Source organism: Rhineura floridana, chromosome 11 (genome assembly GCF_030035675.1).
Source record: "Rhineura floridana isolate rRhiFlo1 chromosome 11, rRhiFlo1.hap2, whole genome shotgun sequence".
In the NCBI taxonomy this organism is placed as follows: Eukaryota; Metazoa; Chordata; class Lepidosauria; order Squamata; family Rhineuridae; genus Rhineura; species Rhineura floridana.
In genome coordinates this window covers 47208186-47231547 of record NC_084490.1, presented here as the reverse complement: position 1 = coordinate 47231547, position 23362 = coordinate 47208186, and the positions used below count along the sequence as shown (strand labels likewise).

The following is a 23362-nucleotide window of genomic DNA, read 5'->3' as shown; positions in this document are numbered from 1 at the left end:
TGTTTGTAAACTTTTTCAAGGGAGAAAATATTTATCATTGCCTAACCTCCACTTCCCACCCCTCACCCCCGCATCAAATGCCCTTCTTGAACGTATTGGTCTTTGCTTCCAGGCATCCAGAGTCGGGGGGGGGGGAGAAGAGAAAAAGAGGCTTTCCTCTTAGATTACAGAGACTCAAGCACCTTTAGTCAATTTCGCTTTCCTGCCTGCAAGGCTACTCTCTTAGAGTCTTGTCAATTTCAACCACAGCCTACAGGTTCTCCACAGCCCAGCTGATCTGAAAAGCATACAGTCGCTTTGCAAAATATGGCAAATACAAGCAAAAAACCCACAGGAATTATTGGCATATAAGTGGTTTGCTAGAGCGTCTCAGCCACCCGCAACCATAGAGACTGGTGGTCTACCTTCCTAGACATGACACATTGTTACTTGCTGTTCTGGAGAAATAAGTGGAATTGCAATCATGTGTATCTCCAGAAACGTTAAAGATAGAAAAGCATACAGTCGGTTTTGCAAAATATCACAAATACAAACAAACAAAAATACAGGAATTATACGCATATAAGTGGTTTGCATGTTTCTTTTATCAGAGGGAACACTGCAAAGCCTGTGCTGGTCGCTTCAGCGCAGATTGATACAGCAGCATGCGGGGCTGTATGCCCGCATTCCCTGCCCGAGCCAAGAGCGGCCACCCGTGGGGGGGGCTGTTTGCTTCCTCAGGGGCAGCATTCCTGCCACCGAGCCGCATAACGGTCTGGGGCTGAACCCTGCAGTGAATGAGCCCAAGGGTTATGGGGGGATTCGCCCAGCGATTACAAGCGCTGATCTCTTGCGCTGCCCACAATCCCCCTGGATGGCCAGGGGCACCTGGAGACACACACCCCCTGGCCGGCGCTGCTCCAGAGTGGTGAGTGACAAAGAACTCCATTACAGCCACTGCTACCAAACCATCAGGAAATTCAAACTTTCGCGCTAGTACGTTCAAGCACATGCGCCTTGTTGTGTTTTGTTGCAAAGGGGGAGAGGAGCATACGTCATATTTTTGTGGACCAATTGGCTGATATGGGGGAGTGTTATGGGCGGAGCTGGGAAAAAGCGAGAAGAAGTACGGGTCCTCTCGCTGCATGTGTGGGTGCAAAAAAAGCAGGGTTTTTTATTGGGAAAGAGCTAACAAAACAGGCAAAGTGAGGACTGTCAGATGACGAACCGGATATGGAAAACGTGGATTATCCCGCTCCGTTTGGATGAGCCCTTAGATAGGACACTTAATAATATAATCCCAAACACAATGGATGATATCCGACATTAGTCATAAGGGTAGACCCATTATAACCAGTGGCCTTAATTGATCTCAGTAGATCTGCTTGGAGTATGACTTAGTTGACTATCACCCAATGATTTTCAGTTACAATACAGAAATTGCGTGATGTACATGTATGTATGAATCAACTCTCTCCCTCCAGACTGGTCTCAAAGGTCCTAGGTAGTCTTCTCACTTACCTTTTAGTGATGGCATTTTTCATATATGATTTTCCTTCTGCCAGAAGGTGACAGGTTTATGACACTTTGTCTCCTTTGCCTCTCTTCTCTCCCTCCTCCCCGCCCCCCCCTGGCCCGGCATTTCTCCAGGGATGGGGTTTCATAAGGAGCTGCATCGCTTGGAGGCAAAGGAAGGCTTGAAAGGGCGGAAGCTGCAGAAAGCTCTCGAGAGTTTTGCCTGGAACATCACCGTCCTCAAGGTAATTAGGAGCAGTGCTTACTGTGAGGTAGGATTTCCGTGGCAGAGTCTCAGTGCCAGGACTTCAGCCATGGGAAGTGAGAAAACAGAGAGGCGAGTGCCTCTGAGCATGCACAAAGTGTCTTTACCTTATTTTTGAAGGAACCGCAACCAACCCTCACACAGGTGGGACCAGTAGGAAGACTTCCTATTTGGAGGGCACGTCTTTAAATTCAGAACAGTTCTTAGGGTACAAATTGGGCCCAGAATATAGGTAGCTAAGTTAGTTTTGTCCACGGGAAAGCAGCCTTTGCTAGAACCTAAAGCTGCAGTGATCATGTGGCGAGCAAGTACTGCCACCTGGTGGGCATTGAGTGTTCATGTACTTGTGTGTTGTTACGTTGTAGTGTTTCGAAAAAATAAGGACTGAGGGATTTGTTTCCTGAGCAACCCCTTTGGTTACAGGTGATGTTGATATTTTCCCTCCAGGTTGCATCTCTGTTGCTGGTTTTTCCCAGCATTTGAGCCAATGTTTGGGATTACTGCTTGCAATCCAGTGGGGAAGGGCTGTAGTTCAGTGGTGAAGCATCTGTCTGCTTTGCACACAGGGTGTCCTAGGATCAATCCCTGGCATCTCCAGGTAGGGACTGGGAATATCCCCTGTCTGAAACCCACCCTGGAGTAGTACTGCCAATCACTGTAGAGAGTACTAAGTGGGCCAGTTGTCTGACCTGTTCTAAGGTAGATTCTATGATGATCTTATGTTCAGTTCAGCATTCTGTTAGTGCCGCTACTACCTTAAGATGGTGTGTGCACGCTGCAACTAAAATGGGTAGTTGATTTTATTTTAAAAAGTTTATTCACTTTATTTACTATGTAGTCATTACGGGAGAAAAATAAAAATAGCGAACTAAGACTATTGTGATCACCAAATTATTTGTTGTATTAGAATGGAAGAAAAGATTTGACCCTTAACCAAAATGTGCCATCAAAGCCAACAAAGGAAAACAATCTAACATACATTCAGATAAACCCAGACGCACTTTCATTTCTCTTTATCAAGCACCAAATATAGTCAGCCTGTTTTGTTCTCTTCTTGCATGTTATTCTGGGCATCTCTTGTGCTTATTTCAGTTTTTGTGTGACTTCCCCACCGATATATAATCGTAGGCAAGTTTGCACTAGAGCACCAACCTAACATCCTTCCCAGCTGTTCCCACATTTGAGGTTTTTGCCTCTCTTTGGCCACAAAGAAAGGAGTGCCATCTACACACCCCACAGTCCTCTTTTCGAAGGTGTCGAAGGTTAGCATGTGGGCTGTGTGGTCCTTACATAGGCATGGAGAAACCTAAGGACTCTCTGCAGGCCACACCCCTCACTGGCTCTGTTTCACACCCTCATTGCTCACAAGAAGGTCCCAGGGTGAGCTACAGCATATCAAAATACCACACAGTTAAACCAACAACAAACAACTATCCCATCCATAACCCCCAAACAATTATACCATATAGCACATTACAGGGAAAACACCCAAACCAGTTCTTCCGAGAGCCAGTGTGGTGTAGCAGCTAGAGTGTTGGACCAGGCTCCAAATCCCCACTTGGACATTAAACTCACTGGGTGACCTTGGGCCAATCACTGTCTCTCAGCCTAACCTACCTCACAGGGTTGTTGTGAAGGTAAAATGGGGAAGGGGAGAACACCACCTTGAACTCCTCAGAGGAAAGTTGGGATATAAATGTAATAATAAATAAGCAAAATAAATAAGTTTCAAAGGCCAGATTAAAGAGATTCCGTCTTCTGGTGGAAGCTGTAAAGTAGGGGTGGGGAGCCTCAGGCCTGCAGGCCATGTGGCCTTCCAAACTCCTTTTCTGTCCCTTGGGACTGTCCCCACACCATACTCTCCCCAGGCCAAACCCCTCCCTGGCCCTGCTTTGCAGCCACCTAGAGTGCTTTTGCCTGGCTGGAAAGTGTCCTTGAACACTGATCATTCTGCTTGCTTGCTTGCTTGCTTGCTTGCTTGGAGGGATGGAGGGAGGGATGTGTGTGAGTGAGTGAGTGAGTGAGTGAATGAGTGAGTGAGTGAGTGCGCAGAAATTAGCTTACTGTACAAAGGTAAAATTTACATTCATTGCTCCACCCACTTTTGCTTCTGGCCCTGTCCACCACTGGCATGTGACCCCTGCAAGATTGACCAGAAGGGAATGTGGCCCCCAGGCTGAAAATGTTTCCACACCCCTGTAGCAAATCAATGGTGCCAGGCACACCACTGTTGGGATTTCCCCATTCGTGGGGCCATCATCGAGAAGGCCCTCTCACGATCTATAAGGACTTCCGGGAAGGGTTGCTTTGCCTGTGCTGCCTCTGAGCGAGCTCTCGTCTCAGAAGAAGCTTTTTCAGCTCTAAAATCAGTCACAACGTTCTTTTTGACTGATAAAGATTTTCTCCCGGGCAGGGAGAAACGTAGAGATCAACCCCAAAGCCTGTTTTTGTGGGGAGGACTGGATTTCATTTATTTATGAGAGAAAGTTCAAACTGCAATGCCGGACGGACTTTCATCAAGCTCTAGCTGATTATAGCGACACGTTTATCTTTTCTTTAAAGAAAACGGACTCTAACAGGCAGATAAACATCCTTCTTTCTATCTTCTTTTTTTACTTGGCTTAAATTGGTGCAGCAAAAAAGAGATTTGTCAATGAATCAGCTGTGAAGAACTCTTAGGTGAATTTTGGCTTTTCTCTTTCACTAACGAAATTAAGGAGGAAAGAAATCGAAAAAGCTTATCTTTGTTTTTATCGCAAAAAGCTGTCCTGGAGGTGCATTCTAAAGATATCAACGGAAGAGGGATTTCTATTTCGAGGAGGGGGGGGGAATTCTTTTTGGTATATTTCATTTTGACGAATCTGCTTGTTCACGACGCCACTAATTGTTTTGATGTTGGGAACTAAGTTTGTTTTGCATTCCTGAACACATAGAGATAAGGCAGGCTGTATTGTCTACACTGATACAAGCAAGCCTGAAATATTAACCCAATTGTGGCTGAAATAATTTTTGTCTCTGTGGTTTTAAGAATGACAACCAGGAAAGTGAATGAGACCATGGAAGAAATTATGTTTCAGAAAATAATGGGTGAGATTGAGATGATGAAACAAACCCTGAGACAGGGTAGTCAGGAGATGAAAATTGAACTTAACAAAATGACGCAGGAGCTTAAAGAAATAGTGGATTCTGTGAGAGAGGAGTTTGATGGGATAGGGAAGCTACAAGACCTGGAGATTGGAACAAATGTGAAATTTGAAAAAAGATTTGGATTTTATGGATGTTAGAAATAAAGTTGACTGTTTGGAATTCAACGTTGTCTTTGAAGAAATTAATGAAGATTTTGGTGGTAAAGTTATCAATGTCTTGGATAATTTTCTGGACTGGAATGATGTGATGGAGTTTGACATAGAAAAAATCTATGGAGTTGGCTACAGATATGTGACAGTGGAGAAACTCTTAAGAGATGAGCCAGTGCATTTTGTAAAAAAGAAGAACAGAGATATGACTTTGCAGCAATATTTCAGTAACATATTCAGAATTCTTGACTGGAATGATGTGATGGGGCCTGACATGGAAAAAAATTATGGAATTAACTACAAATATGTGACAGAGCAGAGATGCACCCAGAACAGAGATGTGACTTTACAACAATATTTCAACAACATATTCAGAATTGATGGCAAAGACGTATTTGTGATGGGGGAAATTCCCATCAGACTCTTGTTATATGACTATGGCTATGACAGCAAGATCATCATGGGATACTGATAATGGATGAATGGATACTGAAACCACTGGATTTAACAGGACTATTGAAGATGGAAGATGGAATTCATATTGATAATGGAAGAATGGTTATGGAAATTATTGGACTTAACAGATTTGATGAGATGGATTAATTGATATGTTTACTTGGACTATGGCTATGACAACAAGATTATTATGAGATATTGATAACGGAAGAATGGCTACTGAAATTACTGGACTTAACAGGATTATTGAAGATGGAAGATGGAGTTAATATAGATAATGGAAGAATGGCTATTGAAATTATTGGGCCTAACAGATTTGAATTAGATGGATTAAGCGACATGTTTATTTGGAGAAAAATTGAAAGATATATCTTTCAAGAAATTGAAACCTCTCTTTGACTTTTTGTGGAAAGAATAAAATAATGTTTATGAGATTTGATGATTAATTAAGATAATTACTGGAGGAAAGTGATTTTATAATATAATTTTAGAGATAGGATTGTTATATATTCTAGACCTATAACTGATCTGCAACAAATCGGAAGTCGACATTTTATTTTATTGTTTAATTGTTTTTGTTTTGTTTTGTTTTTTCGTCTTTGAAAATTTGAATAAAAATTAATGATAAAAAAAAAGAGAAGGCCCTCTCACAGGCTGTTGCTGTTAAACTGGAGGGGGAGACTCCCTTTTCTGTTCTCGGCCTTAGATTTCTCAAATCTGTCAGGAGGACTAGGTGTTTGTTTTAAAAGGGAGATTTTTCACACTGGAGTTGCCTGTCGAACCTTTGAGGTTTTCTCTCTCTTTCCCTCCATGACTCTCTTTCATGATCTCTTCCTTTACCCACAGGGTCAGGCCGACCTGCTCAAACACTCTAAGGCGGAAGCGCTCGACACGCTGTGGCAGATCCACAATGCCGCCCAGTCCTGTGGCATTGGGCGGAATGGAGCCGCCTCTCCCGACGCCTTCCATGGCCGAGCTGTCCTTGATCCCATTCCAGAAACCGAAGGAGGCAGCGACACGGGATCTTGCTGACTCGGAATGGTCAAGACCAAGGGGAAGGGAGCAGACTCATGGACACACAGACTTTGAGGAAATGTGGCAGATTTTTATTTTATTTTTAAAAAACAGAAACGAAGCACAGTGTTGTCGCCAGCAATAGAAGTGATTGAGAGTGTGCCGGTCAACTTCCAAGTATCTACGTATGTAACAACCAGCACGCCCCTATGAGAAAGAAGGCGGCCACTCCAGACAGCAGATTATGGACGGCAGTAACAGGCAGATTTTACCTATGGGGCACAACCTGTGAGAAAATTCTCCTTCACTAGCCCCATTGAAACAAATAGGTCATGGAGTTGGGGGGAGACTTCCATTCAATTCACTGAGGCTCTAGTGACAAGCTAGCATCAGTAGATTCCGACCAGCAAGCAAGTCTGACCCAAAAGCTTTAGTAGGAGATTGTTAGCAGATCAGCTGACCTGCTGTGGGCTATTGGTGTAAGTAGGTGGTTTTTCCACAGGCCTCCTGCAGTCAGGGTTGGCCTGAGGCATTTTGCTGCCCGAGGGGGCTAGCAAATAGCACCTGCTGCCCAAGTCAGGGTGTGCAGTACCCAAAGCCAGTGAAGTGTGTGTGTTTTTGGCACCCAATGCAGAAAATCCCACATGAGTCCCTCCATTCCCCAGCAGTAAAAATACAATAATAATAAATTAAATAGCAGACATTCTAACACCTGAAATCAGCTTGAGGTGGCTGTCTCACTCTGCTTAATGATAGGGCCAGCCCTGCTTCAGTTTTCTCCTTTTAGGCCAAATCCGTACTATACATTTAAAGCACTATGATACCATTTAATAATCATGACTTCCCTCAAAGATTCTAGGGAACTGTAGTTTGTTAAGGGTGTGGAAAGTTGTTAGGAGACTGCTATTCTCCTCACAGAGCTACAATTCCTGGAGTGGTTTAACAGTCAGTCCCCCTTCCCAGGGAACTGGGAATTGTGGATCTATGAGGGGAATAGGGGTCTCCTAATAACTTTCAGCATGCTTTTAACAACTACAGTTCCCAGGATTCTTTGAGGGAAGCCATGACTGTAAAGTGGTACAGTGCTGCTTCAAATGCATAGTGTGGATATGGCCTTAGATAGAAATGGGTGGCACCACAGAGGCTTATTACTTGCCTGACATTTTTCAAAGTTCTTATTCAAGAATGTCTAGAAACACAAATTCTAAGAGGTTTGTACAGGATAACCTCTGAGTGGGTTGTGCCCCACATTGATGAGGGAAAAAGGGGGTGTCATTTGGATTTTCTTGGGCCTGGCCTTCACAGCAGCCTCTCTTTCTCCACCCTAGAACTTAAGACACTAGCAGGGGAAACACCAAGCTGGAATTGTGAGCACAGAAATACCAATAATTGAGTGGCTCACAACTGAAAAGCAAGCTTGTAGCTGTGGAATACTGGAAGAAGTTCCCTCGGGCTCTCAGACGGAGGCATTTAAGCAGAGACTAGGCATCTCATCTGTCAGGGATGCTGTGCTTGCAAGATTCCTGGATTAGGAGAAGGGGTTGAACTAGACTACCTCCAGCATACCTCCTTCCAACTCTTATCATTATATGATGGTATTATCTGTTGGGCATCTTCCTCAGGGTTAGGGTGGCAGTGAAGGAGGGAGAGGCTAAAGGGAGAGGTCTCGGTATACCTTGTTTTCTCCACCACCCCCACCCCAAATGCTATCAAGCTCCTAGTTAGAGCTGAAATGAATGTGAGGGACAGGTCTCACATTAGAGTTTGGGTTGTAAAAAATTAAAACGGTTGTATCTAGCTAAGTCATACTCACAGCAGTATCAATAGACTTCAGTTAGTCGTGCCAGTTGATTTTGGTAGGTCTACTCTGATATGGCTGGATACACCCCAGATTTTATATTGTTACAGGATATTTTCATTGGTTCCCAATTATGGAATATAGTTGGATTCAGGGTTGTGAGGTTTGTTGGTTTGTTTGCTTGTTGGCAAAAAGCAAACCGGGCTGTAATATTTAAAAGTCAACAAGAAGTTAATGTGACCTTGAAAAATTATGCAGAAACCTTGAGGCTTAGGCTTTAAGAAGGTATCCCTCATAATCACATTTACAGATGTTGATATCTGAAATTTCAAATAACAAACATTTTGCAGAGTTCACAAATCTCTGTGCAAAGATGTGTTCTGATTCCTTACATTGATTTCTATCTCATTTTTCCTTGTTTTTTTGGGGGGGGGCACCTGGGAAGGCAAGCTGTTGATTCTGTGGCTGGCCCCTGCTCCTCTCCTGCCAAACCTGGAAGGCTTGCTCTAGAATTGAGAAGGATGGTTTCTGTTGACAATAAAACCAGAGCTTCTCTTTTATCTTTCTGTCTCTTTTAATAAAAACACCCCTCCCATTTGTTGTCCCCCTTACCTTGATATTAGACCACTCTGTCTGCACTACAAAATTGGAACCAATTAGAAAGCTGTTAAGAATGGGCACAGAACCTAACCAACTAACTGTAGGAATTCTACATGTGTAAAGGAGTTGAAGACTTTCTCCCAGAAAACTCCTGACATTCTTTTTTAATATATATATAGATAAAGGGGGGGGGTTTCTAGAGTAGAGCCAGGCGTTGCTGAATTGCAACTCCCATCAGCCCTGATCATTGGCCATGCTTGCTTGGGCTGATGGGAATTGTAATTCAGCAGTGTCTGGAGGGCCAAAGATTTCCCACTCCTGTTGTAAAGAGGTTGACGGCTCCCTTTTAAAAAGGAAATGCAGCGGTAGCTGAATCTAGCTCACCCTTCCCAAGCCAGGTGCCTCCCAGTTGTTTGGGACTACAGTTTTTATCACCCCCAGTGCTATCTGAGGCTGATGGGAGTTGTATTTCAAAATGTTTGAGGCACCAAGTTGGGGAATGGTATTCTAGTGTATGGTGATGGAGACAAAGAGGAGGAGTACATTGGGGTTATTCTCTTACCTTAGTGAAGAATGTATGCAAATAGGACAAATGCATGATATTTGACGCCTAAATTAACCCTAACAGTAAGGGAGGGGCCATAGCTCAGTAGCAGAGTATATGCTTTGTATGCATAACATGTACTGTACCATAGCATCTCCAAATAAAAGAAGCAGGGAATAGGTGGTACGAACACTCTGGCCTGAGACCTTGCTGCTGCTCCTGAGTAGATAGTACTGGGCTAAGGGGATGTCACGCCCTTACTGTGCTAACAGCATTGTGTAGGTATAGGTGTCATGGTAGGTATCCAAATCTTTTAAGTGTGGCTTTCACTGGTGAGAGTTTATTTAAGGAACAAGAGACCAAAAACAAATTCACAGTAACTGCTTGGAGTCTCTGTAATCTAGGCTGCTTCTGCTGCCGATTCAGGATCCAGCCGTGGAGCATCTGCTTCGCATGCAGAAGGTCTCGGGTTCAATCCCAGGCATCAGGTAGAGCTGGGAATGTCCCCTGCCTGAAATCCTGGAGAGCTGCTGCCTGTCCATGTTGGCGATACTGTAGCTCAGTAGCATTGGTCCATGTGACCAATGCTCTGACTCGATACAAGGCAGCTTCCTGTGTTCCTATGACAGGAGAGGGCCCATGTTCAGGACACTGGTCACCATCAGATACAAAGTGCAGGACGGGGTGCTAACTTGTGTTGAAAAAGGGTGAGTAGGAGGTTGGTGGTACTGAACCCTTTCTCTGCCTACTCTTTCTCTTCTCTAACCTACCCCCCAGCTGCTTTTCTGCCTCTAAAACCAAACACCACTGCAAGAAGAGCAACCAGGGGCAAGGGGAAGGAGATGGGGGGAGGGAAAAGTTCTTCATCCTCTCCTCATCCACCACTTCCCTATCTTTAAATTCCTCTGTGGACCGGCCAGCAGGAGGAGGGCGAGAAGGACATGGACTGGGATGTTCCAGTGGGAGAAGGGACAATGAAGCGGCCCCTGCTCCAGATGTTGACGGATCACCTCCAGCAGTCCCAGACAGCCCCCTGGAGAATCCACCAGACCAGCCGCTCGCCCGTCCGCCTGATGAGGACCCTCTCCCAGTACCCACACTGTCACCGGACAGTTCTCCGCCGAGGGTGAGGACGGGACAGAGACCGAGGCCCCACCTTCGCTCCAGTCCAGGAGGCGAATGCGGCAGGAGATTCAACAGTCTCAGCTTAAGAGGAGCCTGTGCTTACGCACACGCCTTCAGCAATGACTGCAAGCAGGGAGCCCACCCAGCCTTACTTAAGCAGGGCAAGGGGGAAGGGTTAGTTGCTGAGTCAACGTCTTATTGCCCCCAAGTTGTGCCTAGTTAGCTAGAGGGGGATGCTGAGTTCTGAGTAAGGTGTAGGTAGATTCATGAAGCGCTCTGAACTGAAACTTTCTCTTACTTCAATAAAAGAGAAAAACTACAGCTGAGTCTAAGTTCTTCGGGTTCGGGTAGGACACACACACATAACACATATACTCCTCTGTGTGCCTGTCCAGCATAACCTGTGTCCTCACATGTGGGTCATACATGCTGTTATGTCTAGGTAGATCCTTGGTTCCTATATTATCCATACTTGGGATCTATGCCCTTCTGGATCTTCCCTGGAGGGGCATCTCACCTCTTGCCCGCATCAACCCATTGCTGAAAGCTCAACACAAGCAAGTTCAGTTTGCTTATGGCTTCTAGCACAATACGTTTTTTAATGGATGCAGGAAGTTAATGGGGCTACCTGCAACAGAGAAGAAGTTAGAATGGAACTGCCACCTCTCCCCCAAGTGCTTTTTATCTTTAACAGTGACCTGACAAACAAATTTAGCAGGTGAATTTCTGTGCCATTAAAAGTTGTACATTGATTCACAGTCCCTGAAAGATCTCTGTGAGCCACCAATTAAAATTTGAGGGCCTATTTCTTCCAGGTTGGGATCTAAGAGGTATAGCTAGGAGGAAGGATCATATGAAGGTACTGCATCCCCTTAAAGCCAAGGGCTGGGAGCAGAGGGGGAGCTCCCTTTGGTCTCCAAAGAGGCATGTGCCCCTCTGTGGAAGTGTGCCAATGCCACGTGCCCAGGCTGGACAACAAAAAGGGGGCACTGCTAGCTTTTGGGTCCATGTTTTTGAGATAATTAGCCTAATGGGCCTAGGCTAACAAGTGCAGTCTGTCTCATTATCTCGGCCTAGTCGTCAGCTGCTTTTGTGGCTCATAAGTGGCTGTCTGGTTCCTCTGATAGTCATGGGTTTGTTAACGGAGGAAAAGTGACAAAGGCAGGTGGATGTCTTAGCTTGTCTCCAAGAGACTGTGTACAAAAGAATCGTCCCTTTTCAGATCCTGCTTCAGGGGATGGTGGGGAGAGTGTTATTTTTGGCACTGCCAAGGGGGAGGGATGTCATGTATGGGAACAAACAAGGCACCTGATGCCTGCATAGAACCTGGCCCTATAAATGGTCCACTTCCTCTGGCATTTGCTTGCAGTGTCGCCCCTGGAAGGTCATGACACAAGCCTGCTTGGGGCCTTGAAGATACCCAAGACTATGGAGAGCCGCAACATGAAGGTAACTATCATGTCCCTCTCTAGCTGGACCAAATCTGAGGAGATCACATAATGCTGGGTTGGAAATGCAAACCTGGGGTGAAGAGAGATAAGCTAGGAAACCCCTTAGAAGGAAACCAAAACCAAGCAGTACTGGTCAATGCAATCTTGTCAGAAAGAGGAGAAATACAAAGCAGGTTTTTAAAGAGGATTCAAGATGAAACTTTTTGAGTGTCACAATACTCATCAGACAGAGCTTTCTTTGTGAGGCTCTAAAGCTGGCATCAACTTAATTGTGCAAAAGAAAATATCGTCTATATGATATGTTGTTTCCCCTAATGGCCCTCGGTCATGTTCTACCGCTGCTGCTGTATGGCAAGAGAAGAGCTGCACGGAGAAAAAACCCAATGCCACCTCTGCTCAGAGGGCTTCCAAACTAATTTAAAGGGACAGGATGGAGGAGAGGGCCAAGCTGGGCAAGCAAAGGAATGAATTGGCAGAGGGAAAAGTAAGGTGATGTTTGGATGATTCAGGAAGGACTTTGCAGTAATGGTCTTGAGGAGGGACTTGCGGAGGAGAGGGCTTGCACTTAGCTGTACAGAGAAGTGGAAGATGTCCAGGGCACAGAGAGAGGAAGCATGTTATGGGATTGAAGAAAGGCAACAAAATGAGTCTACATCAAGTATGCTTGCATGGAACAGGTGAGAGATAAGAAATAAGCCAATAGCGCAAGGTCAGCCAAGTCGGAGAAGAAGGGTTTTTTTATTTGCAGTTTTACTTGCTATTGTTAAAATTATTGGAAAGTTAAAATCCTTGCCAATCAAATCTACTGCAAATCACCCAGGGGCCAGGAGCCTTCCAAACTTGGTATTTTCAGATGGAATTTAAGTGCAGTTATAGTTGATTTGGTACTTTTATGCAACACCCACCACCTCAGACTAGACTTTTTGCAATAAGGGCACTGACTGGAAAGGCATTGGAAAGTGTGGGATAATTATAGCTTGATGCAACACAGGTATAACCTCCCAACAAACAAGTTTGAATGAATGCTCAGTAAACAAGTGATGTGTTTTAACCTCCCGGCAAACTTGGTGCAAACAGAATAAAAACTCAGTAAACAGGAAGGGACCCCAGAGACCAGTAGATCTTACATCAAAATTATCCTCTCTAGAAATGTTGTCTCTTTGCATGTGTATTTCCCCAATCAAAATTAAGATAATTGAAATGACCCATTATTACAACATTTTCATGTCTTGACTACCTCCCTGCTGTCTGGTCGCCATCAGAGTTTGTATCCAGGCAGGAGGGAGTGTTATATAATGCCCCTTGCTCTTATATTATTTAGTTTTGCTTGTTATTTCTACACACCCTGATTCTATGAAGAAGTTTTGTTTCTTTTAAAAAATTCTAGTTGATTGGACTCTATGCCCAGCAATTCCACCTCCAGTATGACCTACCTTGCCTCTCTACAGACATTATATGCAAGGATAATTGCATCCTTGATATATCAAGTTTTTGATATGCTTATTATATCTTTATTCTGTCTTTTAGCACCAGGCAAAAATCCCTCCTCTGAAGCTAGTATTTGCATTGGGAGGAACTCTCCCATTGTCATCAAGAGGATGTTAATTGCATTTTAAAAAACTGGACTGTTAAATGCAAAGACACATTTTCACTTAGTTCGGCCCTCAGATGTTAATTTGTAGTTGTATATTTATTTATTTATTTATTTTATTCCATTTTTATACCGCTCAAAGCCAGAGGCTCTCTGGGCGGTGCACAGCATAGAGTAAGTACAATACAATAAAATGACAATAGAAACATTAAAAACATACATTTTAAACATTTAACAGCCTGGTATATATTAACAACAATAAAATATGTTAAAATGCCTGGGAAAATAAAAAGGTTTTAACCTGGCGCCGAAAAGATAGAAGTGTAGGCGCCAGGCGCACCTCATCAGAAAGACTATACCATAGTTCGGGGGCCACCACTGAAAAGGCCCTAGATCTCGTTACAACCCTCCGAGCCTCTCTGTGTTATGAAGGTTATCCCAACCAATCGCTCGTGTGAACAGTAGGCGCTTTGCACTAATTCACCTAATCTTTGCTTTCAAGCTTTTCACATTAGAATCTTAACACCAATATATTGCATCCCTTTTTAAATATCCTATCAAGTAGCCTCAGAAGGAGGCAATGGTAAACCCCCTCTGAATATCACTTACCATGAAAATCCTATTCATAGGGTAGCCATAAGTCGGGATCGACTTGCAGGCCGTCCATTTCCATTTTCATCGTGTAATATTTTCTCTGACCTTTTGGACTTTTGATTTGCATTCATTAGTTTTTGTTTGTTACCAACTTCTATTCTGTCCTTGCTTTGAGGTATTTTGAATATTTGGAGCATCATCTTGAAGGGATGAGTCCTCAAGAACCTCTCAGTTTCCCCAATTTTAAAACTGCTCTGCAACCTTTTTCAATTTTAGGTGTCAACAGCCTAGTTCAGTTTTAGTTCAAGTGGAGCCAGTCTCTTCAAAACAGACTCCCCTTATCCAATGACTACAAAATCCAAGCCTTAACTGAGCCCTGCTAGATCAGGCCCATCTAGTCCAGCATCCTGTTCTCACAGTGGCCAGCCAGATGCCTATAGGAAGCCCGAAAACAGAACCCAAGTGCAATAGCACTCTCCCCTCCTGCAGCTTCCAGCAACTGGCATTCAGAGATTTACTGTTTCCGACAGTGGAGTGGAACATAGCCACTGTGGCTAGTAGCCATTGATAGCCTTATTCTGCATGAATTTGTCTAATCTTCTTTTAAAGCCATCCAAAGTGGTGGCTGGCCCATTACTGCCTGTTGTGAGAGTCAATTCCATACTTTAACTATTTATTATTTATTATTTGATTTATGCGCTTTGTGAAGAAGTACTTTCTTGTGTCTGCCCTGAATCTTCCAGTATTCAGCTTCATTGGATATCTCCAAGTTCTAGTGTTATGAGAGAGAGAGAAAAACTTTTCTCTATCCACTTTCTCCACATCATGCATACTTAAACTTTATACACCACTATCATGTTTTCTGTTACTTGCCTTTAAACTAAAACGACTCAAATGTTGTAATATTTCCTCACAGAGCAGTTGCTCCATCCCTTTGATCATTTTGATGGCCCTTTTCTGAAACTTTCCCATCTCTACAGCATTCCTTTTGAGGGTAGGCAACCAGAACCAAACACAATACACTTGCTTTCAGAGAGTTTCTCTAGATGGTCTGTTTATTGAGCATTCATTAATTTGCTTGCACAAAGTTTACTCAGAGGTTAAACTAAGTCCAGTCTTTATTGAGCATTGTTTGGGGTTGTTTGCAAGGTGGTTATACAACAATGAGCATTTGTCCTGATTTGCTTGTGCAGTGTTTCTACACCTTTCAGTTAATAATTTGTTCATCCCACACTTTTCAGTGCATTTCCTGTCACTTTCCTAACTGCAAAAAGGACATTTTTTTTAAAAAAAAGGTGGATTTATTGCGCTAGGGCAGGTGTAGGAAACCTTTGGCCCTCCAGATGTTGCTGAACTACAACTCCCATCAGCCCTAGCAATCATAGCCAATGGCCAGGGATGATGGGAGATGTAGTTCAGCAACATTTGGAGGGGGGGAAATCCCCACACCTGCGCTAGAGCAACAGAACGCTGTAATCCACATTCATTCTGCAAACCTAGATTTCCGGCATGTGCTTGAATCCCTCCCACAAAATACTGGCTGGGGTTGACCAGAGATTATCTTCCCATCTGTGCATTGAGACCCCACAACCAGGGCTGGCTCAAGACTTTTTGCTGAAGGAGGCAAAGATGGACCCCTACCCCCAGCATCTGCTGCTGGAGGCAAACATTTCACACTGCCTAATGGTGAGGCCGCTTTGCTGTCTAGCCATCTTTGCACATTCTGAAAATGAGTCTCTGGACATCAGCCTCCTGCTTAGCATGCTGAATTTGCCTTTCAGGTCTTCTCGCCTACATTTCCTAAGGTCTTTGGTATCCACATTACCACGACAACAGACTCCTCCCCATCAAGCTATAACAGGCTATCTATATTTCTCATTAGATGCACAACAATCCCATCAGAGAGACGTTCATGATGTGATCATCAGGCCAGTCACAAATCTATCTAAGGGTGCAGGGGTGTAGTTGTCTAATGTTATGTGAGGTTGTAGACGCCTTACTTTTTGGGGAGCAGGGTCCCAGCCAGGTCCCTATGAATGAACAATCAGCATGGTAGGAGAGTATTTTAGCCTCTGAGAAGAGTCCTTGTCCTTTTGTGCTGATTGGAGATCATCAGAGTGAAAGTAGGTGAGTCAGCCACTGAGAAGACTCTTCTCAGTAGCTAACACAGCCCCTCCTTTCATGCTGATTGGCTCCTAGAGAATGTCTGTTGTAATGAAATATGGACTTGGAAATGACATAGAGAGGAAAGAGATGAGAGGAAATGGAAAACGGGGTGTGGTTGTGAGGGGGCATGGCTGTGACTATCTTGAAGGGACCTTGCATTTCTGAAATTACCACTACACTACTGTGAGGGTGAGACCAGAGCTTGGAAAAGTTACTTTTTTGAACTACAACTCCCATCAGCCCCAGCCAGCATGGTCACTAGACTGGGCTGATGGGAGTTGTTCAAAAAAGTAACGTTTCCAAGCTCTGGGTGAGACTATTCAGGGATAAACACAGAATTGGGATCCCAAGCAGCTGTTTTCTGCTACAAAGTGATGAGTGAAAAGGGAGGGTTTTGTAATGGTGGTGGAGGGAAGGGTTAAGTAGACACCACTTCTCCCTTGCAAATCACCCTGCTGCTTTGTAGAGGGAAAATGGCATCTTGAGTTCCCATGCCTTTGTCCCAAATGCTTAGTTCAGGCCTACATGTGTGCAATGAAGTAGGGGCTAGGAGGGTGGGAGCTTTAACAAAAATGAGGACCAGAACCTTGAAGTTGTTACACAACATGACTGAGAGCCAATACGATTTAGAAAGAAAGGTGAAATGATCACAGTAAAGATAATATTCTGAAAATGCTAGTCAGAGCTTTTTAGCATAACAGTTTAGGAGGGCTCGGGCTGATGGGAGAAGGAGATATTGAGGAACACAGGGAGCTGCCTTATAATACGTCAGACTACTGGTCCATCTAAATTTAATAATTTAAGCAAAGAGCAATAAAAGATTAAAAAGCCAACATCAGCAAGTATAGATGCTATTGCCCCTTTACGTCCACTTACTCACTCTCGATCTAAGGTGGCCCCATGGTTTTCTAAGGAATTGGCAGATATGAAACGGACTTACAGGGGCTTAGAGCGTCGTTGGCTGAAGACACGGAGCCTTTTTGACCAACTTCAGGCCAAGAACTTTTTGAAGCATTATATGACATCTAGATCTACGGCACAAAGAGCCTTTTTCTCGGCTGCCATTTCGTCTGCCGACAGCCGACCAAAAGAACTCTTCCAGGTGGTTGAGGACTTGCTTAATCAAGACCAACATAAGCCGAATTTCGATCATTCTGCCTCCCGTTGCCAAGAACTAGCCACATATTTTAGTACTATAGTTGCCCAGATTCGTTCTGATCTTGATACTAATAATGTGTAATCGATGCTATGCCCTCTACTACAGTTACTATCTGTTCTTCCACTTTAGACTCATTTCAGCTCATCCATCCCGCTGATATAGATAATCTTTTGGAAGGGATGAGACCCACCATGTGTTCACTAGACCCATGTCCCTCCTGGATTATAAAACAGTCCAGAAAGGGACTCGCAGACCGGATCAGTGAGGTGATCAATGCTTCCCTCCAACAAGGCCACCTTCCAGGCAGCCTAAAGGAAGCAATTGTCATTCCCTTATTAAAAAAGCCTTCTTTGAACCCTTCCAGTTTAGATAGTTTCCGTCCCGTGTCCAACTTACCTTTTTTAAGTAAAATTATTGAGAAAGTGGTGGCCTCTCAGCTCCAGAGTTTCCTGGAGCTGACAGATTACTACGACTCATCTCAATCTGGTTTTAGGCCGGGTCATGGAACTGAGACCGTATTGGTGGCCTTAGTGGATGACCTCCAGAGAGAGTTAGACAAGGGGAAAGTTTATTTGTTAGTCCTTCTTGATCTTTCAGCAGCGTTTGACACGATCGACCATGACATTCTCTTGGGCCGCCTCTCCGAGATGGGCTTACGAGGCACTGTTTTTCAGTGGCTCCGCTCTTTCTTGGAGGGCAGATCACAGAGAGTACTATTTGGGGATTTTAGCTCTGATCCCTGGCCGTTGTCATGCGGAGTACCACAAGGCTCGGTGCTTTCACCGATGCTGTTTAACATTTACATGAAACCGCTGGGAGAGATTATCCGGAGGTTTGGAATTCAGTTTCACCAATATGCTGATGACACCCAGCTTTATTTTTCCTTCCCTCCGGATATGAAAGATGCCATCCTTCCTTTAAATAATTGTCTAACAGCAGTTAAGACCTGGATGACACAGAATAAGCTGAAATTGAACCCAGATAAAACAGAGGTGCTGGTGGTTGGGCACCGAACCAAGTTGCAAATAGGGAATGTACCGTTATTAGATGGAGTTTTCCTCCCTTTAAAGACCCAGGTTCGTAGTTTGGGTGTCCTTCTGGATTCGGCCTTGACTTTGGAGGCCCATGTCTTAGCAACTTCCAGAAGTGCCTTTGCCCGCCTAAAATTGGTTCGCCAATTGCGCCCTTTTCTGGAACTCTCTGACCTAACCACGGTTACCCATGCCTTGGTTACGTCTAAGTTAGACTATTGTAACTCGCTTTATACTGGACTTCCCCTTAAAATACTTCGTCAACTGAAATTAGTCCAAAGAGCGGCTGCCAGGATGTTAATAGGAGCAGGTTGGCGAGTTCACACTACTCTGCTCCTAAAACAACTACACTGGCTTCCAATTTCTTATTGAGTTCAGTTTAAAATCCTGGTTTTAACGTTTAGAGCTTTATCTGGTTCAGGCCCTAGTTATCTTTCAAATCGTATTTTGTTTTATGAGCCTGCTCGTTCTTTAAGATCTTCATTAGACCCCGGCCTTAATATTCCTTCTTTTTCCCAAATTCATCGGACTGGTATTAGGAATAGATCGTTTTCGGTGGTAGCACCAACTCTTTGGAATTCTCTTCCGCAGGAAATTCGTTCTTCCCCCTCTTTAATTAGTTTTCGTCGCCAAGTTAAGACCTTTTTATTTCGGTTAGCTTTTGAATTGTAATGTGAGAGATAATTTATATTTTTTATATATTGTATAATGTGTTTGCACTATGTTATTGTTTTGGCCGCTTAGAATTCTTTGGAACTGAAGCAGGATATAAACTTTTTAAATAAATAAATAAATAAAGTTAAAATCTACATCAGAGATGAGGAGCCTGTGGGCCTCCAGATGTGTTTGGACTCCCAACTCCCATCAGCCCCAGCCAGTATGGCTAGTGGACAATGATGATGGGAGGGAGTTCCACCAACATCTGGAGGGCCACAGGTTCCCTACCCCATGACCTACATCAAATAACTAAATGCTGAGTGGTGCAAGAAAGTCCTCAATTTAAAAAAATGGGTGAAGAGGGAACATGATGGATCTCTACAGCTGGGGAGCTCCGCCACTAAAAAGGCCCCATTTCTCTCATGCTTCCTGGTAGAAGAACAGAGAACAGGATCTGTATTGCTAGTCTGAAAGGCTGTCAGGTTCACATGAGACTTCGTACATCCCTGTAAAATTGTAATTGTAGCTTGCCTCATTTCCAGATGCTATCATTTATCAAGTCAGCTAAATTTTTAAAACTGCACATTTAGTGTGAGATACAGACGAGTCAGTCTGACATCAATTCCTGGGAAGATTCTGGAGCAGATTATTAAGCAGTCAGTTGATAAACACCTTGAAAACAATGCAGTGATTACTAGAAACCAACATAATTTGTCAAGAACAAATCCTGCCAGACTAAATTTATCTTGGCTTTTGATTGGGTAACCTCCCTGGTAGACTGTGGAAATGCTGTGGACATAATATATCTCGACTTCAGCAAAGGTTTTGAGAAAGTGCCCCATGATATTCTGATTGGCAAGCTGGCTAAATGTGGGCTGGATGGAACAACAATCAGGCAGATCCACAGTTGGCAACAGAATTGTAGTACTATCAATGGTCCCTTCTCAAAATGGGGCGAGGTAATGAGCAGGGTACTGCAGGACTCAGTCTGGGGCCAGTGCTCTTCAACATTTTTATTAATGACTTGGATGAGGAGGTGCAGGGAATGCTTATCAAATCTGCAGATGATACAAAATTGAGAGGGATAGCTAATACCCTGGAAGATAGAAACAAAATCCAAACAGATCTTGACAGGCTGGAGCATTGAACTGAAAACAACAGAATGAAATTTAACCAGGATAAGTGCAAAGTTCTACACCTTGGAAAAAGAAGACAAGTGCACAGTCATAAGAGGAATACTTGGCTCAGCAATACTACATGTGAGAAGGATCTTGGAATTGTTGTTGATCATAAGATGAATATGAGCCAACAGTGTAACTGGGCTACAAAAAAGGCAAATGCTATTTTAGGCTGCATTAACAGAAGTATAGCTTCCAAATCACATGAAGTATTAGTTCCCCACTATTCGGCAATGGTTATGCCTCATTTTGAATACTGTGTCCAGTTCTAGACATCACACTTTAGGAAGGAAGCAGACAAACTGGAAGAGTTTCAGAGGAGGGCACCAAGGATGAACAGGGAACTGGAAACAATGTCCTATGAGGGGAGACTGAAAGAACCAGGCATATTTAGCCTTGAAGAAAGAAGACTAAGGGGAGATATAGCACTCCTCAAGTACTTGAAAGGCTGTCAAACAGAGGAGGGCTGGAATCTCTTCTTGATTGTCCCAGAGTGCAGGACACAGAATAATGGGCTCAAGTTACAGGAAGCCAGATTTCAACTGAACATCAGGAAAAACATTCCTAGCTGTCAGAGTAGTACGACAATGGAAACAATTACCCAGGGAGGTGGTGGGCTGTCCAAAACTGGCAGCATTCAAGAGGCAGCTTGACACCACCTGTCAGGTATGCTTTAGCTTGTATTCCTGAACTGAGCACTGGTTGAGGTGGGGGAGATTTTTGAAAAATGGATCCTTAATTCTGGAATTTTAAAATATATTTTATTTGTATTTTGAGGGACACTTAAGACAATAGGGTTTTATGGTGTGTCCCCCACTTTTACAGTCATGTTAACATCCCAAAATTAATTGTACTGTTATTCTAAAACTCTCAGTCTGGCAGTATCCACAAACAAGAATAAAATTTGAGTTAGGAGGACTGTAATTGAAAATATGGCACATTCAGAAGAACATAAGAAGAACCTGCTTGATCAGGCCAGTGGCTCTTCTAGTTCAGCACCTGCTGTCACAGTGGACAACCAGATGCTAACGGAAACCCCGCCAGCAGGATCTGAGTACAACAGGACTCTTCTCTTCCGCAGTTTCCAGCAACTGGTGTTCAGAAGCATACTGCCTCTGACAAAGTATGACAGTTTTTTTTTAATTTTGCAAACTATAATTTCAATTTATTGAGCCATTCCCAACCATCTCACAGCTCTGGCTTGGTAATCAAAACGTCTTCCTGGTGGGCAGGGCTGGCCCAAGATAACTGGCAAGACAAATGCCACCATGTTCCCCAAATAAAGATGTGTGGTACCCAAGGCCAGACAAGTTATTTTGACATCTGTGGCAGGAAATTCCACAAACACCTCTCCCTGACCTGGTGGGAAAAAATTATAATTAATTATAATAAAAAAATAGAAATGGACTGCCTTCAAGTCAATCTCGACTTATGGTGACCCTATGACTAGGGTTTGCATGGCAAGCGGTATTTGGGGGGGGTTACCATTGCTTCCCTCTGAGACTAGTCCTCCCTAGCTGGCTAGGGCCTGCTCAGCTTGCCACAGCTGCACAAGCCAGCCCCTTCCTTGTCTACAACTGCCTGCTGGGGGGCAACTGGGCTCCTTGGGACTATGCAGCTTGCCCACAACTGCACAGGTGGCAGGCCACGTAACCCCTGAGTCACTCACTGTGGGGATGATCTTTAGCTGGTCCTTGACACCCAGGAGACATGAGTGGGGATTTGAACTCACAGGCTCTGGACTCCCAGCCAGGCTCTCCTCCCCACTGTGCTATACCAGCTGTGTTAATTATAATAATACTGCATTAAATAGCTAACAAACTGCTGCCTTTTCATTATACTCCAAAATCTGGTGCTTGAGGTGGGTGCCTCACTCTGTCTAATGACAGGGCTGGCCCTACTGTGAGGCTCCTTTCACTATAAAGCTTCCCCTGAGCTTGAAAACTGCTGACTCAACTTTACGTCCCCTCAGATCCAGGGAACCACCTTGCTGCTCCTGCTCTTCCTCCTGTGCTCCTTTGCCGTGGCCAAGCAAGACGTGCCAGACTGTTGCCGTCAAAAGAGCTGCTCATGTCGCATCTTCGAGCTGCTCCATGGTGTGGGGAACCACGCTGCTGGCATCCTCACCCTTGGCAAGCGGAGCAGCGCCATGGCCAGCAAGACTTTCCAGAGCCGGCTCTACCGCCTCTTGCATGGCTCAGAGAACCAGGCTGCTGGGATCCTCACCATGGGCAAGCGGGCGAGTGAGTTGGCACCGGAGGACAGGGAGGATGTGCCCAGCAGCACCCAGCTAACACCAGCGCCATACAGTGTGGAGCCTGATCCTGCCGCCGGCTGCCTGGCACCCCTTCAGAAGGACTTGCCATCTGGCTGGAAGATTGGTGCTGCTGCTGCCGCTTACTAAGGTGTGGATGTCCAAGTAGAGAAAACATTTCAAAGGGACTGTATGAGCCCCTTCTACTTTCTATCATCACCACTATTGGTTATTATTTAATGCCAGGCAGGTGCTGGGTGCTGTACCGGAGGTGGCAGTGATGTAATCCCTCCTGTTGTGTAAATAGCTCTTTTCAAACATCTGTCACCTCATCCTCTGGTGTGTTTTTTCCCTGAAATAAAGCCACAATCATGTTCATAGCTGCTCTGTCAGTGCCTGTGTGAGAGATGCTGATGACATGAAGAAGATAAGAATGCACTTTGAGTCAAACTGAGGTCCATCTAGACCAGGTGTGGGGAACATTTAGGCCCAGGGGCCAAATGTGGCCCTCAAGTCTATCTATCCAGCCCATGGGACTCTCACCAGGCCATCTCCAAGCCACGCCCCTTCACTGTCCCTGCTGCACACCATGTGCAAGCGCATTTGCCTGGCTGGGATGTATCTTTGAATTCTGATTATGCTTCTTTGTTGCCTAGATGGAGACAGAGAGAGAGAGAGAGAGAGAGAGA

At 44.4% G+C, this 23362-nt stretch overlaps 2 protein-coding genes across 2 annotated transcripts in view; both read left to right on the top strand.

Annotated features, from left to right (window-relative positions):
* The window catches only part of LOC133368029 (uncharacterized), a 50868-nt gene extending 41985 nt beyond the window's left edge, over positions 1 to 8883 (top strand). Inside the window, exons 7-8 of the mRNA XM_061592111.1 lie at positions 1630 to 1739; positions 6358 to 8883. Of these exons, the coding sequence (XP_061448095.1) occupies positions 1630 to 1739; positions 6358 to 6543 (296 nt within the window). The 3' untranslated portion in view covers positions 6544 to 8883. The remainder of the gene's footprint in view (positions 1 to 1629; positions 1740 to 6357) is intronic.
* A 3088-nt stretch (positions 8884 to 11971) lies between these two features.
* On the top strand, positions 11972 to 23022 carry HCRT (hypocretin neuropeptide precursor). Its single transcript, XM_061590190.1, has 2 exons — positions 11972 to 12041; positions 22392 to 23022. The coding sequence occupies exons 1-2, from the start codon at positions 12021 to 12023 to the stop codon at positions 22821 to 22823; spliced, it is 453 nt and encodes a 150-aa protein (XP_061446174.1). The 5' UTR covers positions 11972 to 12020; the 3' UTR covers positions 22824 to 23022.
* Positions 23023 to 23362: the final 340 nt, after the last annotated feature.